The sequence below is a fragment of the Aulonocara stuartgranti genome (assembly GCF_965226115.1).
Source record: "Aulonocara stuartgranti genome assembly, chromosome: 8".
Taxonomy (NCBI): Eukaryota; Metazoa; Chordata; class Actinopteri; order Cichliformes; family Cichlidae; genus Aulonocara; species Aulonocara stuartgranti.
The window spans coordinates 15,817,947-15,835,065 of record NC_138959.1 but is presented as its reverse complement, the minus strand read 5'-3'; the positions used below and the strand labels follow the sequence as shown (position 1 = coordinate 15,835,065).

Here is a 17,119-nt window from a genome sequence, read left to right as displayed (position 1 = left end):
ATATACTTTTCTCACTTGATATATTTGCTGGTTTTTTTACAGGTTAACGGGAACTTTGCATTCACTCCATTCTCCCTTAGCAATGGCACCGTGCAGGTTTATGAGTCAGGTTTTTCTGTGTTTGTCAGCACTGACTTTGGTTTAGTGGTGTCTTATGACACAATTCATCATGTTCAGATCAGCTTGCCCTACACTTACCAGAATGGTACATGCGGTCTTTGTGGAAACTTCAATGGCATTCGTAGAGATGACTTTCAAACTCGTGACGGTGAGGTTGTGAGCTCTGATGTGGTTTTTGCTAACAGCTGGCAAGCATCTGGGGATGATGAGCCTGGCTGTGGGCCACAGTGCGGAGGTCTGGACTGTGCTGTTTGCACTGTAGAAGAGACAGCATTGTACAGCAACACTGACCACTGTGGTATCCTCAGCAGTAGTTCTGGACCTTTCACGGCTTGCCATCAGCAACTTCCTCCACAGTCCTTTGTGGACAGTTGTGTGTATGATCTGTGTGTAGGAGGAGGGTACCGACCTATTCTCTGTCAAGCCCTAAGTGTGTATGCAAGTCAGTGTCAACAAAGTGGTATTCGGCTACCAAGTTGGAGGACACCTGGCTTTTGTGGTATGTTAATCACTTTTTTTTTTTTTTTGCATTATTTCAAAATATTATTGTATTAAAATTCCACCGATGTAAATATCGATGTTGTTCTCTTATGCCTAGAAATCCCATGTCCAGCCAACAGCCACTTTGAGTCTGAAGGCACAGGATGTCCACCTACCTGTGTTAATCCCAACTCTACCCATAACTGCCCTCTACCTCCCCAGGAAAGCTGCATCTGTGATTCAGGCTACATCCTCAGTGGTGGGGTCTGCGTCCCTCATGCTGAGTGTGGCTGCAGCTTTGAGGGCCGTTACTACCGCTCTGGACAAACTGTAATACTAGACGGAGACTGTGGGAGACGTTGTAGCTGCAGTTATGGCTCCATGACTTGCCACTCTCATGGTTGTGGCCCACTTGAATCATGCAGGGTGGAGGATGGAGAAAGAGGATGCAGACCAAATAGCTATGAAACATGCTGGATCAGAGGCCCAGGGTCATATCAGACATTTGATGGACTGACATACCAATATCCTGGGGCGTGTCGATTGACACTTGCCAAAGTTATGGGACTGTCCAGTCACCCACACTTCATGGTGACAGCAGAAAAAGTGCCAAGAGGCCAGCATGGTTTTGCACGAATTCTGCATTTTGAAGCAGAGGGGATACACGTATCTATTGAGATGGCAAGGAACAGTAAAGTGAAGGTAAGTGAATGGAACACTTACTTAAAATTATGTTCTTCCTTTAATATTTATTTATGTGTACACGGACACAATACTGTTTAAGTCTTGTTAACTGCAAAAAACTGGATGATCCTGCAGGTTAACGGTCAGCTGATCAGGCTACCTTTCAGCACTACATCCAACCGAATCCAGATCTTCCACAGCAGCATTTACAGTGTCATCATTCGCACCTCCTTTGGTGTAACTGTGCAGACAGTCTGGCCTCACTTTGTCCGTGTCACTGCTCCTGGTGTCTACAATGGTTCACTGGGTGGACTCTGTGGTAATTACAATGGTCATCCACATGATGACTTCAATACACCCAACGGTGTCCTGATCAACAGTTCTCAGGACTTTGGAGACAGTTGGCGAGATGGCTCTCTGGCTGCTCACTGCGTGGAAAGCATGAACCAAAATTCTACAACTAATTACAATTCTACTGAGTACTGTGGCATTCTCAGCTCACCAGATGGGCCATTTGTACCCTGTTGGTCTGTGGTTGACCCGAGCCAGCAGGTGGATGTATGTGTGGAGATCATGGGGGGCTCTAACAATCCAGCATCAACTCTGTGTGGTGTCCTACGAGATTATGCACTAATGTGTCAACAGAAGGGTGTTGCCTTAGGACAATGGAGAAATGCAACTGGCTGTGGTAAGCATTCAACTGTTTTTGAATTAATTCTAGCCATGATCTCCAAATGTTTAAAAATGCTTTTTTATGTTAACCTGTTTGTTTTTCTCCAGCACTAACCTGCCCATCAAACAGCCATTATGAACTCTGTGGAACCTCTTGTCCTTCTGCTTGCCCCAGCCTTTCTTTCCCCTTCACCTGTGATACTGTGTGCCAGGAGGGCTGTCAGTGTAACAGTGGTTTTATCCTCAATGGTGACCAGTGCGTTCCACCAACATCTTGTGGATGCTATCATCAAGGACGCTATCACCAAGGTGGTGAGCAGTTCTGGGATGGTGAAGAATGTCAGAGCTTGTGTACCTGTAACGGCACTACAGGGAACGTCCACTGTACTCCCAACTCCTGTGGGCCCCAGGAGTCCTGCCGTGTGGTGGAGGGCGAGTTTGGCTGCCATCCCAACCTTCATGGCACCTGCTCTGCCTCTGGAGACCCTCACTACATCACCTTTGATCGTAAGGCCTATGACTTCCAAGGAACCTGCCGCTATGTTCTGGTGACCCTCTGTAATGCCACTGATGAGCTCAATCAGTTTTCCGTGGAAGCTAAGAATGAGGCATTGAATGGGCTTCCACTTTCAATAGTAGCTGAAGTTTTTGTGAATGTCTGGGGCTACAACGTGCATATGTCAAGGGACAGAAGAGGTTTGGTACAAGTAAGTAGTTAGTGATAGTTCTCATTCGATGATTGTTATGAACAATTTCAGGTGTATGAAGTAAATGGCAGCTACATATATTTTAGGGATATTTTTACTGCTGTGAATGAAAAAAATAACAATTAAAAAGTAGAAAAACTACCCACTGATTTTCTTTGCATATCTCTTCTAGGTGAATGGAGTAACTAGAAATTTACCTATTGTCTTGAATGAAGGTAATGTGTCTATCTATGCAACAGGATCTCGTATACTTGTCAGCACTAATTTTGGCTTGAGTGTTACCTATAATGGATATAGTGCAGTGTTTATCTCCGTACCACCAAATTACAGGTACAATTCCCACCCATCAAAGCTGAAGTAATTTTTGTTTGACATGCTTTAAAAAACAGGATAATCCCAGCTATATAAATAATTTATTTACTAATAATTTATCCTTATGAAACTAACACAAGGACTATTGCTAACTGTTGTCATCAACAGAGAAAAAATATGTGGACTTTGTGGAAATTTCAATGGAAATCCAAATGATGACTTTCACACACCATCTGGAACGATAGTCACATCTCCAGATGAGTTTGGGAGAGCCTGGAAGGTGCCAGGCAACTACACGTGCAATGATGGCTGTGGCTCCTCCTGTCCACAGTGTGCCAATGAACAGCCTGCTAGAGATCAGTGTGAGGTGATACAGGCAGCTGATGGGCCCTTCAGTTTCTGCCACGAGGAGGTGGACCCGGCGCCATATTTCAACGACTGCGTGTTTGATGTATGTTTGTCAGGAAATCAAGGCCACGATCTCTTGTGCAGTGCCATTGAATCATATGTCAGTGCCTGTCAGTCTGCTAATGTTCGAATCTATCCTTGGAGAGAGAACACCACCTGCAGTGAGTCAACATGTCATTATATTTTATTTATATCTAAATGTACAAGAAATTTGCTAACCACTTCAGAAATAAAAAGTCCAACAATTTTACAATACTCACTGTATCCACACTGTATTACATTAAAAGTGGTATGTCTGACTAGTGCCATTTGTCACGTTTCTCACTTATTAAGCACTGGACTGTCCAGCCAACAGCCATTATGAGCTGTGCGGTACTGACTGTGGCCACACCTGTTCCAGTCACATTGATGAAACCTGTGAGCAGTTCTGCTCTGAGGGATGTTTCTGTGATGAAGGCTTCATCAAGAGTGGGACCAGGTGTGTCCCAGTGGAAAGCTGTGGCTGCCAGTATGATGGATTCTACTATGATGTAAGACATATTAAAGTCAATAGTAAATACTCTTTGAAGTAATTCCCTTCAAATCAGCAGAATCAGCAGACTTGCCCTTCTTACATTTAGAAAGCTTCGTGAAGTGTTTTGGACTGTGACAAAGCTTAAAATTCAGAAATATATATTAAAGAAACAACAGAGTCTATTATAGCTCAGTAATAATGTGGTAATATTGAGGTAACAAGGTAGAAACAGGAAGATAAAAACAAGATATATAGCAAATAATTGCCACTTCATTTCCAGAGTAATAACCAAGTGATCTAGTGAGTACTATTACATTTAAATCTATGTAATAACAGACCATAAATTATAAGTGATAATATGGATACAAATGTATGTACATGAGCTTAAAAAACCCAATTAGTAATAGTATAGTCACATTTACTAACAATTAAACACATTTTTATATATACTAACCTCATAATAATAGGGTAACAAGATACTAATATGATTTTAAGTTTTAATGTTTTGGGATACCATTACCATATTGCCATAATGCTGGAATGAATCCTGCCTCATTCACCAACATTCTTTTTTGTTTGACAACAGTATCACCGTAAATATTATGTTTAAATCTGATATCTTACCTGGAATCAATGTTGGTTTCTGTTCAATAACCAAGAAACAAGGCTACAAAATGCAAACTGACATTACCTGGAAACATGTGGTAGTTTAGGTCTAATAACCAGGAATCAGGGCTGCAACATGGAAAAAATGTTAGTTCCATGTTAATAACCGAATAAAATCCAAACCAAATGAAAAATTTCAGGAAGCATGATGAATACCTGGAAATGTGGTAGTTTCTATGAAATAGCAAATAATAGGGGTTGCAAAATGCAAAACTACAGTTTATAGTTTCATATAACTGAAATCTTAGGATCACAAAAAAAGGTCTTCATTTGCTATCATATATTCAGCATAGCTATTATGACTGTTTTATATTACACCACTAAAAAGAAAATAATTAATATGTAGCTATACAAGCAGAATGATGCTCTAACTCTTTAAACTGCAGAATTTTGGGGGGGAAAAAATCTGTCCCTAAATAAATGAATGCATTAAAACAATCAGTTGAAGATTATACAGCTACATCAGAACAGAACAATTTCTTGAAATTGTGGCATTTAGCATCTGTCCTTTCTGTGGGAGAAAGATCAACAGATATGAGTAGTTGCTCTGTCACAATATTTAGTACATTAATAGTTGCAGTTTGCAGTGATCTAGCAATTACTGCACTAAATCACCTACAATTAATGAAAACAAAATCCTTCAAAATGGTATTTTAAGAACTGTATTTGTTGTATCAATTTGGCTATGATTTGGTGTGGTGTGGTTCACAGGCTGGCGAGTCCTTCTGGACAGATGGTTGCTCCCAGAGATGTGAATGTCACGCTCCAAATGACCTGCGATGTTCTGCCTCGTCGTGCACTCCTGAACAGCAGTGCTCCATCAGAGATGGCCAGCTGGGCTGTTACAATGCTACCACCTGCACAGTATCTTTCAAAGGTATCGTGTACATTTTCCCTGCTATGCAGATGATCTCCAGCTCTGTCAATGAAACCATGAGACTAAACTGTAGGAATGTCTTAAAGACATAAAGACATGGATGATCTTTAATTTTCTGCTTCAAATTCAGATAAAGATAAGATTATTGTACTCAGCTATAAAACTCTTACAAACATGATGTCTAACCAGATGCACACTCGGACTGGGATTACCGTGGCCTCCAGTAACACTAAGAGAAATGTTTGCATTGTTTTTGACCAGGTTGTGTCCTTCAGTGCTCATATTAAACAAATAATTAGAATGGCTTTCTTGCATTTTAATTAGAAAAATCCTATTTGAGAGTGACGCCAAAAAATTAGTTCATGCATTCATTACTTAACCCTTTAAAGCCGGTCGGAGCGGGCACGCTCTGTGTTGCATAACTATCTTTAAATCCTGGTAGCATTGCAACCACATAAGCTAGCACAATAATTTTTTTTGCATATGAAACCGGAGGAGTTGTACTTACATCTTATGCCACCAGCTTGTCCTAAGTCACAGTTTCCTTCCACATATAGCTTTGCAAAAACTGCATAAAAAGCACTTGCAGCAACAAAAACATAATATTCCAGAAACACGCTTTGCTGATTCGATCAGCTGTTTGTAACACTTCCTACATCCATCAGCGTGAACTATCGCATGTCCGCCATGTCCTGCCCAAAACCGGAAGTGATGTCATTTTCCGGAAATGTAGTTTTTTACCATCAGGGCCTTATGAGCCTATACTGGTGTTTTTAAAAGTTATGTTTGACTCTATGACTTTCTGTGTCGTTTCTGGGATGCTTAGGACTCATATTGCACTGCTGGAAATAGTTTATTTTGATGCATATGCTGTTTTTTTTGCAAATTTGCACTATAATATTTATTTTCGTTTTTCCTGCAGTATATAAAAATTGGTGTATTTCAAAAATAAAACTATAAAGACACTCAAAATAAATTTCCTGTGGTGGGAAACTATTTTGTGCAACTTTTTTGTATTTAAAGTTTTGAGGGATAAGCCTCTTAAATTTCTCTAACTAGAAATATATGTTAAAAAAACAAAAACGATTTATTTTTTGTAGTTTATTGCACTTTTTTGCAATTTATGTAATTACTATGCACTTAATGCAGACATATTATTAAAATTTGGGCTATAATGGTTGTATTGATGTATATCAAATTGAAATGCTCCCAAAAATGGCACTACAGCATGTAAAAATATAAAGTAAGCTCTGGCAGACTTGGTTCTATGGTAGGTCTTAAAGGGTTAAAGTCTGGCCTACTGTGATTCGTTATTATCCAACACGTTCTCACTCTCAAAGTGTAACATTTTATGCTAGGTGACAAATTGTCAACATATTATGTTTTTGGACACCCAACACGTTCCTAAATGACGAGATCGGAAAAATGAGGGAATATGAGAACCGTTTGGTCTCAATCTACAAATGTTTGCTCTTTTTCTCAACATCGCTTGGGAAAACACTATTTCATGCCATTAAAGTACTGGTTAAGATTAGGAATAACGTTATGGTTAGGGTTAGGAATAAGGTTAGGTTTAGGGCTGGAATACAGGGCTGGAACCTCTATTACCGCAGGACCGTCATTCCACTTGATTTCATCCATAACCCGGCGCGTACCATAAGAACGCGGAAGGTCACCTTTCGCGTTCCTCAGGAACGCCATGGGACGTGACAAAACGTCGGGATGTTACGCCTCGGGAGTGAGAACGGTCTGTATTATCAGATTTTCCCAAAAACTCACTGAAAAGCATTGAGTTGATCCAAAATGCTGCAGTACGGACAGGGACTAAAAAGAAAGAACATATTTCTCCTATCCTAGCTTCCCTTCTTTTGCTCCCTGTTAAAGCCAGATTCAAATGTAAAATTATTTTCCTCATATAGGTCTTGAACAATCAGGCCTCATCTTATCTTAATGAAATCATAGTGCCGTATCCTCCCAACAGAGCACATCTCAGACTGCTGTTAGGCATTGTTGGATTGTTGCAGTGGTCTCTCTGTTATTTGAGGGTCTTTAGTTTACAATATAAAGTGCCTTGAGGCAATTCCTGCTGTTATTTGACAGTACATGAAAAAAATGTAAGGTTTGAAAGTTTTTTCCTAAAGCTTTATGAATGTAAATGTCTGGACATTTAACACAAGGCATAAGGGACATTTCCTTTTATTCTTTTTAAGGTGAATTAGTGCAGCTGGGTGCTTCATTCTGGAGTGACAGGACCTGTGCACAGAAGTGCACATGTACCTCAACAGGCTTGCAGTGCCGCAATGAGCCGTGCTCCTTTTCACAGATCTGCAAGCCAGCTTCCTTCCAGTTCTCCTGTCAGACAGTGCCAAGAGGAACCTGCACCATAAGCGGTGATCCCCATTACTACACCTTTGATGACACAGTGTTTCACTTTCAAGGCACTTGCACGTATGTTCTCTCTGAGCAATGTAATAGTGGACGGCCCTACTACAGAGTAGAAGGCAAAAATGAGCACAGAGACAGTACTCAAGTCTCTTGGACACGACTGGTGAAAGTGCATGTCTACAATGACACAATTGAGCTTGTCAAAGGACGCCATGGTCAGGCTAAGGTTGGTCATTTTGATTCTGGATAAATTCTACACTTTATGACCAGATATACTTTTCTCACTTGATATATTTGCTGGTTTTTTTACAGGTTAACGGGAACTTTGCATTCACTCCATTCTCCCTTAGCAATGGCACCGTGCAGGTTTATGAGTCAGGTTTTTCTGTGTTTGTCAGCACTGACTTTGGTTTAGTGGTGTCTTATGACACAATTCATCATGTTCAGATCAGCTTGCCCTACACTTACCAGAATGGTACATGCGGTCTTTGTGGAAACTTCAATGGCATTCGTAGAGATGACTTTCAAACTCGTGACGGTGAGGTTGTGAGCTCTGATGTGGTTTTTGCTAACAGCTGGCAAGCATCTGGGGATGATGAGCCTGGCTGTGGGCCACAGTGCGGAGGTCTGGACTGTGCTGTTTGCACTGTAGAAGAGACAGCATTGTACAGCAACACTGACCACTGTGGTATCCTCAGCAGTAGTTCTGGACCTTTCACGGCTTGCCATCAGCAACTTCCTCCACAGTCCTTTGTGGACAGTTGTGTGTATGATCTGTGTGTAGGAGGAGGGTACCGACCTATTCTCTGTCAAGCCCTAAGTGTGTATGCAAGTCAGTGTCAACAAAGTGGTATTCGGCTACCAAGTTGGAGGACACCTGGCTTTTGTGGTATGTTAATCACTTTTTTTTTTTTTTTGCATTATTTCAAAATATTATTGTATTAAAATTCCACCGATGTAAATATCGATGTTGTTCTCTTATGCCTAGAAATCCCATGTCCAGCCAACAGCCACTTTGAGTCTGAAGGCACAGGATGTCCACCTACCTGTGTTAATCCCAACTCTACCCATAACTGCCCTCTACCTCCCCAGGAAAGCTGCATCTGTGATTCAGGCTACATCCTCAGTGGTGGGGTCTGCGTCCCTCATGCTGAGTGTGGCTGCAGCTTTGAGGGCCGTTACTACCGCTCTGGACAAACTGTAATACTAGACGGAGACTGTGGGAGACGTTGTAGCTGCAGTTATGGCTCCATGACTTGCCACTCTCATGGTTGTGGCCCACTTGAATCATGCAGGGTGGAGGATGGAGAAAGAGGATGCAGACCAAATAGCTATGAAACATGCTGGATCAGAGGCCCAGGGTCATATCAGACATTTGATGGACTGACATACCAATATCCTGGGGCGTGTCGATTGACACTTGCCAAAGTTATGGGACTGTCCAGTCACCCACACTTCATGGTGACAGCAGAAAAAGTGCCAAGAGGCCAGCATGGTTTTGCACGAATTCTGCATTTTGAAGCAGAGGGGATACACGTATCTATTGAGATGGCAAGGAACAGTAAAGTGAAGGTAAGTGAATGGAACACTTACTTAAAATTATGTTCTTCCTTTAATATTTATTTATGTGTACACGGACACAATACTGTTTAAGTCTTGTTAACTGCAAAAAACTGGATGATCCTGCAGGTTAACGGTCAGCTGATCAGGCTACCTTTCAGCACTACATCCAACCGAATCCAGATCTTCCACAGCAGCATTTACAGTGTCATCATTCGCACCTCCTTTGGTGTAACTGTGCAGACAGTCTGGCCTCACTTTGTCCGTGTCACTGCTCCTGGTGTCTACAATGGTTCACTGGGTGGACTCTGTGGTAATTACAATGGTCATCCACATGATGACTTCAATACACCCAACGGTGTCCTGATCAACAGTTCTCAGGACTTTGGAGACAGTTGGCGAGATGGCTCTCTGGCTGCTCACTGCGTGGAAAGCATGAACCAAAATTCTACAACTAATTACAATTCTACTGAGTACTGTGGCATTCTCAGCTCACCAGATGGGCCATTTGTACCCTGTTGGTCTGTGGTTGACCCGAGCCAGCAGGTGGATGTATGTGTGGAGATCATGGGGGGCTCTAACAATCCAGCATCAACTCTGTGTGGTGTCCTACGAGATTATGCACTAATGTGTCAACAGAAGGGTGTTGCCTTAGGACAATGGAGAAATGCAACTGGCTGTGGTAAGCATTCAACTGTTTTTGAATTAATTCTAGCCATGATCTCCAAATGTTTAAAAATGCTTTTTTATGTTAACCTGTTTGTTTTTCTCCAGCACTAACCTGCCCATCAAACAGCCATTATGAACTCTGTGGAACCTCTTGTCCTTCTGCTTGCCCCAGCCTTTCTTTCCCCTTCACCTGTGATACTGTGTGCCAGGAGGGCTGTCAGTGTAACAGTGGTTTTATCCTCAATGGTGACCAGTGCGTTCCACCAACATCTTGTGGATGCTATCATCAAGGACGCTATCACCAAGGTGGTGAGCAGTTCTGGGATGGTGAAGAATGTCAGAGCTTGTGTACCTGTAACGGCACTACAGGGAACGTCCACTGTACTCCCAACTCCTGTGGGCCCCAGGAGTCCTGCCGTGTGGTGGAGGGCGAGTTTGGCTGCCATCCCAACCTTCATGGCACCTGCTCTGCCTCTGGAGACCCTCACTACATCACCTTTGATCGTAAGGCCTATGACTTCCAAGGAACCTGCCGCTATGTTCTGGTGACCCTCTGTAATGCCACTGATGAGCTCAATCAGTTTTCCGTGGAAGCTAAGAATGAGGCATTGAATGGGCTTCCACTTTCAATAGTAGCTGAAGTTTTTGTGAATGTCTGGGGCTACAACGTGCATATGTCAAGGGACAGAAGAGGTTTGGTACAAGTAAGTAGTTAGTGATAGTTCTCATTCGATGATTGTTATGAACAATTTCAGGTGTATGAAGTAAATGGCAGCTACATATATTTTAGGGATATTTTTACTGCTGTGAATGAAAAAAATAACAATTAAAAAGTAGAAAAACTACCCACTGATTTTCTTTGCATATCTCTTCTAGGTGAATGGAGTAACTAGAAATTTACCTATTGTCTTGAATGAAGGTAATGTGTCTATCTATGCAACAGGATCTCGTATACTTGTCAGCACTAATTTTGGCTTGAGTGTTACCTATAATGGATATAGTGCAGTGTTTATCTCCGTACCACCAAATTACAGGTACAATTCCCACCCATCAAAGCTGAAGTAATTTTTGTTTGACATGCTTTAAAAAACAGGATAATCCCAGCTATATAAATAATTTATTTACTAATAATTTATCCTTATGAAACTAACACAAGGACTATTGCTAACTGTTGTCATCAACAGAGAAAAAATATGTGGACTTTGTGGAAATTTCAATGGAAATCCAAATGATGACTTTCACACACCATCTGGAACGATAGTCACATCTCCAGATGAGTTTGGGAGAGCCTGGAAGGTGCCAGGCAACTACACGTGCAATGATGGCTGTGGCTCCTCCTGTCCACAGTGTGCCAATGAACAGCCTGCTAGAGATCAGTGTGAGGTGATACAGGCAGCTGATGGGCCCTTCAGTTTCTGCCACGAAGAGGTGGACCCGGCGCCATATTTCAACGACTGCGTGTTTGATGTATGTTTGTCAGGAAATCAAGGCCACGATCTCTTGTGCAGTGCCATTGAATCATATGTCAGTGCCTGTCAGTCTGCTAATGTTCGAATCTATCCTTGGAGAGAGAACACCACCTGCAGTGAGTCAACATGTCATTATATTTTATTTATATCTAAATGTACAAGAAATTTGCTAACCACTTCAGAAATAAAAAGTCCAACAATTTTACAATACTCACTGTATCCACACTGTATTACATTAAAAGTGGTATGTCTGACTAGTGCCATTTGTCACGTTTCTCACTTATTAAGCACTGGACTGTCCAGCCAACAGCCATTATGAGCTGTGCGGTACTGACTGTGGCCACACCTGTTCCAGTCACATTGATGAAACCTGTGAGCAGTTCTGCTCTGAGGGATGTTTCTGTGATGAAGGCTTCATCAAGAGTGGGACCAGGTGTGTCCCAGTGGAAAGCTGTGGCTGCCAGTATGACGGATTCTACTATGATGTAAGACATATTAAAGTCAATAGTAAATACTCTTTGAAGTAATTCCCTTCAAATCAGCAGAATCAGCAGACTTGCCCTTCTTACATTTAGAAAGCTTCGTGAAGTGTTTTGGACTGTGACAAAGCTTAAAATTCAGAAATATATATTAAAGAAACAACAGAGTCTATTATAGCTCAGTAATAATGTGGTAATATTGAGGTAACAAGGTAGAAACAGGAAGATAAAAACAAGATATATAGCAAATAATTGCCACTTCATTTCCAGAGTAATAACCAAGTGATCTAGTGAGTACTATTACATTTAAATCTATGTAATAACAGACCATAAATTATAAGTGATAATATGGATACAAATGTATGTACATGAGCTTAAAAAACCCAATTAGTAATAGTATAGTCACATTTACTAACAATTAAACACATTTTTATATATACTAACCTCATAATAATAGGGTAACAAGATACTAATATGATTTTAAGTTTTAATGTTTTGGGATACCATTACCATATTGCCATAATGCTGGAATGAATCCTGCCTCATTCACCAACATTCTTTTTTGTTTGACAACAGTATCACCGTAAATATTATGTTTAAATCTGATATCTTACCTGGAATCAATGTTGGTTTCTGTTCAATAACCAAGAAACAAGGCTACAAAATGCAAACTGACATTACCTGGAAACATGTGGTAGTTTAGGTCTAATAACCAGGAATCAGGGCTGCAACATGGAAAAAATGTTAGTTCCATGTTAATAACCGAATAAAATCCAAACCAAATGAAAAATTTCAGGAAGCATGATGAATACCTGGAAATGTGGTAGTTTCTATGAAATAGCAAATAATAGGGGTTGCAAAATGCAAAACTACAGTTTATAGTTTCATATAACTGAAATCTTAGGATCACAAAAAAAGGTCTTCATTTGCTATCATATATTCAGCATAGCTATTATGACTGTTTTATATTACACCACTAAAAAGAAAATAATTAATATGTAGCTATACAAGCAGAATGATGCTCTAACTCTTTAAACTGCAGAATTTTGGGGGGGAAAAAATCTGTCCCTAAATAAATGAATGCATTAAAACAATCAGTTGAAGATTATACAGCTACATCAGAACAGAACAATTTCTTGAAATTGTGGCATTTAGCATCTGTCCTTTCTGTGGGAGAAAGATCAACAGATATGAGTAGTTGCTCTGTCACAATATTTAGTACATTAATAGTTGCAGTTTGCAGTGATCTAGCAATTACTGCACTAAATCACCTACAATTAATGAAAACAAAATCCTTCAAAATGGTATTTTAAGAACTGTATTTGTTGTATCAATTTGGCTATGATTTGGTGTGGTGTGGTTCACAGGCTGGCGAGTCCTTCTGGACAGATGGTTGCTCCCAGAGATGTGAATGTCACGCTCCAAATGACCTGCGATGTTCTGCCTCGTCGTGCACTCCTGAACAGCAGTGCTCCATCAGAGATGGCCAGCTGGGCTGTTACAATGCTACCACCTGCACAGTATCTTTCAAAGGTATCGTGTACATTTTCCCTGCTATGCAGATGATCTCCAGCTCTGTCAATGAAACCATGAGACTAAACTGTAGGAATGTCTTAAAGACATAAAGACATGGATGATCTTTAATTTTCTGCTTCAAATTCAGATAAAGATAAGATTATTGTACTCAGCTATAAAACTCTTACAAACATGATGTCTAACCAGATGCACACTCGGACTGGGATTACCGTGGCCTCCAGTAACACTAAGAGAAATGTTTGCATTGTTTTTGACCAGGTTGTGTCCTTCAGTGCTCATATTAAACAAATAATTAGAATGGCTTTCTTGCATTTTAATTAGAAAAATCCTATTTGAGAGTGACGCCAAAAAATTAGTTCATGCATTCATTACTTAACCCTTTAAAGCCGGTCGGAGCGGGCACGCTCTGTGTTGCATAACTATCTTTAAATCCTGGTAGCATTGCAACCACATAAGCTAGCACAATAATTTTTTTTGCATATGAAACCGGAGGAGTTGTACTTACATCTTATGCCACCAGCTTGTCCTAAGTCACAGTTTCCTTCCACATATAGCTTTGCAAAAACTGCATAAAAAGCACTTGCAGCAACAAAAACATAATATTCCAGAAACACGCTTTGCTGATTCGATCAGCTGTTTGTAACACTTCCTACATCCATCAGCGTGAACTATCGCATGTCCGCCATGTCCTGCCCAAAACCGGAAGTGATGTCATTTTCCGGAAATGTAGTTTTTTACCATCAGGGCCTTATGAGCCTATACTGGTGTTTTTAAAAGTTATGTTTGACTCTATGACTTTCTGTGTCGTTTCTGGGATGCTTAGGACTCATATTGCACTGCTGGAAATAGTTTATTTTGATGCATATGCTGTTTTTTTTGCAAATTTGCACTATAATATTTATTTTCGTTTTTCCTGCAGTATATAAAAATTGGTGTATTTCAAAAATAAAACTATAAAGACACTCAAAATAAATTTCCTGTGGTGGGAAACTATTTTGTGCAACTTTTTTGTATTTAAAGTTTTGAGGGATAAGCCTCTTAAATTTCTCTAACTAGAAATATATGTTAAAAAAACAAAAACGATTTATTTTTTGTAGTTTATTGCACTTTTTTGCAATTTATGTAATTACTATGCACTTAATGCAGACATATTATTAAAATTTGGGCTATAATGGTTGTATTGATGTATATCAAATTGAAATGCTCCCAAAAATGGCACTACAGCATGTAAAAATATAAAGTAAGCTCTGGCAGACTTGGTTCTATGGTAGGTCTTAAAGGGTTAAAGTCTGGCCTACTGTGATTCGTTATTATCCAACACGTTCTCACTCTCAAAGTGTAACATTTTATGCTAGGTGACAAATTGTCAACATATTATGTTTTTGGACACCCAACACGTTCCTAAATGACGAGATCGGAAAAATGAGGGAATATGAGAACCGTTTGGTCTCAATCTACAAATGTTTGCTCTTTTTCTCAACATCGCTTGGGAAAACACTATTTCATGCCATTAAAGTACTGGTTAAGATTAGGAATAACGTTATGGTTAGGGTTAGGAATAAGGTTAGGTTTAGGGCTGGAATACAGGGCTGGAACCTCTATTACCGCAGGACCGTCATTCCACTTGATTTCATCCATAACCCGGCGCGTACCATAAGAACGCGGAAGGTCACCTTTCGCGTTCCTCAGGAACGCCATGGGACGTGACAAAACGTCGGGATGTTACGCCTCGGGAGTGAGAACGGTCTGTATTATCAGATTTTCCCAAAAACTCACTGAAAAGCATTGAGTTGATCCAAAATGCTGCAGTACGGACAGGGACTAAAAAGAAAGAACATATTTCTCCTATCCTAGCTTCCCTTCTTTTGCTCCCTGTTAAAGCCAGATTCAAATGTAAAATTATTTTCCTCATATAGGTCTTGAACAATCAGGCCTCATCTTATCTTAATGAAATCATAGTGCCGTATCCTCCCAACAGAGCACATCTCAGACTGCTGTTAGGCATTGTTGGATTGTTGCAGTGGTCTCTCTGTTATTTGAGGGTCTTTAGTTTACAATATAAAGTGCCTTGAGGCAATTCCTGCTGTTATTTGACAGTACATGAAAAAAATGTAAGGTTTGAAAGTTTTTTCCTAAAGCTTTATGAATGTAAATGTCTGGACATTTAACACAAGGCATAAGGGACATTTCCTTTTATTCTTTTTAAGGTGAATTAGTGCAGCTGGGTGCTTCATTCTGGAGTGACAGGACCTGTGCACAGAAGTGCACATGTACCTCAACAGGCTTGCAGTGCCGCAATGAGCCGTGCTCCTTTTCACAGATCTGCAAGCCAGCTTCCTTCCAGTTCTCCTGTCAGACAGTGCCAAGAGGAACCTGCACCATAAGCGGTGATCCCCATTACTACACCTTTGATGACACAGTGTTTCACTTTCAAGGCACTTGCACGTATGTTCTCTCTGAGCAATGTAATAGTGGACGGCCCTACTACAGAGTAGAAGGCAAAAATGAGCACAGAGACAGTACTCAAGTCTCTTGGACACGACTGGTGAAAGTGCATGTCTACAATGACACAATTGAGCTTGTCAAAGGACGCCATGGTCAGGCTAAGGTTGGTCATTTTGATTCTGGATAAATTCTACACTTTATGACCAGATATACTTTTCTCACTTGATATATTTGCTGGTTTTTTTACAGGTTAACGGGAACTTTGCATTCACTCCATTCTCCCTTAGCAATGGCACCGTGCAGGTTTATGAGTCAGGTTTTTCTGTGTTTGTCAGCACTGACTTTGGTTTAGTGGTGTCTTATGACACAATTCATCATGTTCAGATCAGCTTGCCCTACACTTACCAGAATGGTACATGCGGTCTTTGTGGAAACTTCAATGGCATTCGTAGAGATGACTTTCAAACTCGTGACGGTGAGGTTGTGAGCTCTGATGTGGTTTTTGCTAACAGCTGGCAAGCATCTGGGGATGATGAGCCTGGCTGTGGGCCACAGTGCGGAGGTCTGGACTGTGCTGTTTGCACTGTAGAAGAGACAGCATTGTACAGCAACACTGACCACTGTGGTATCCTCAGCAGTAGTTCTGGACCTTTCACGGCTTGCCATCAGCAACTTCCTCCACAGTCCTTTGTGGACAGTTGTGTGTATGATCTGTGTGTAGGAGGAGGGTACCGACCTATTCTCTGTCAAGCCCTAAGTGTGTATGCAAGTCAGTGTCAACAAAGTGGTATTCGGCTACCAAGTTGGAGGACACCTGGCTTTTGTGGTATGTTAATCACTTTTTTTTTTTTTTTGCATTATTTCAAAATATTATTGTATTAAAATTCCACCGATGTAAATATCGATGTTGTTCTCTTATGCCTAGAAATCCCATGTCCAGCCAACAGCCACTTTGAGTCTGAAGGCACAGGATGTCCACCTACCTGTGTTAATCCCAACTCTACCCATAACTGCCCTCTACCTCCCCAGGAAAGCTGCATCTGTGATTCAGGCTACATCCTCAGTGGTGGGGTCTGCGTCCCTCATGCTGAGTGTGGCTGCAGCTTTGAGGGCCGTTACTACCGCTCTGGACAAAC

The 17,119-nt window shown here is 40.9% G+C and overlaps 3 protein-coding genes across 3 annotated transcripts in view; all 3 read left to right on the top strand.

Moving 5' to 3' along the window:
- LOC309713166 (IgGFc-binding protein-like) overlaps positions 1–10,770 on the top strand; it is a gene marked incomplete at both ends in the record, with an annotated part of 35,987 nt that extends 25,217 nt beyond the window's left edge. Inside the window, 12 exons of the mRNA XM_082544567.1 lie at positions 43–562; positions 719–1,302; positions 1,420–1,972; positions 2,065–2,663; positions 3,307–3,544; positions 3,717–3,913; positions 5,275–5,440; positions 7,651–8,051; positions 8,138–8,714; positions 8,814–9,397; positions 9,515–10,067; positions 10,160–10,770. Of these exons, the coding sequence (XP_082400693.1) occupies positions 43–562; positions 719–1,302; positions 1,420–1,972; positions 2,065–2,663; positions 3,307–3,544; positions 3,717–3,913; positions 5,275–5,440; positions 7,651–8,051; positions 8,138–8,714; positions 8,814–9,397; positions 9,515–10,067; positions 10,160–10,770 (5,583 nt within the window). The remainder of the gene's footprint in view (positions 1–42; positions 563–718; positions 1,303–1,419; positions 1,973–2,064; positions 2,664–3,306; positions 3,545–3,716; positions 3,914–5,274; positions 5,441–7,650; positions 8,052–8,137; positions 8,715–8,813; positions 9,398–9,514; positions 10,068–10,159) is intronic.
- Positions 10,771–11,194: 424 nt separating this feature from the next.
- On the top strand, positions 11,195–15,929 carry LOC309713165 (alpha-tectorin-like; the record flags this gene model as incomplete). Its single annotated transcript, XM_082544566.1, has 4 exons — positions 11,195–11,639; positions 11,812–12,008; positions 13,370–13,535; positions 15,859–15,929. The coding sequence occupies 4 exons, from the start codon at positions 11,195–11,197 to the stop codon at positions 15,927–15,929; spliced, it is 879 nt and encodes a 292-aa protein (XP_082400692.1).
- Positions 15,930–16,102: 173 nt separating this feature from the next.
- The window catches only part of LOC309713164 (IgGFc-binding protein-like), a gene marked incomplete at both ends in the record, with an annotated part of 6,746 nt that continues 5,729 nt past the window's right edge, over positions 16,103–17,119 (top strand). The window contains 3 exons of the mRNA XM_082544565.1: positions 16,103–16,135; positions 16,233–16,752; positions 16,909–17,049. Of these exons, the coding sequence (XP_082400691.1) occupies positions 16,103–16,135; positions 16,233–16,752; positions 16,909–17,049 (694 nt within the window). The remainder of the gene's footprint in view (positions 16,136–16,232; positions 16,753–16,908; positions 17,050–17,119) is intronic.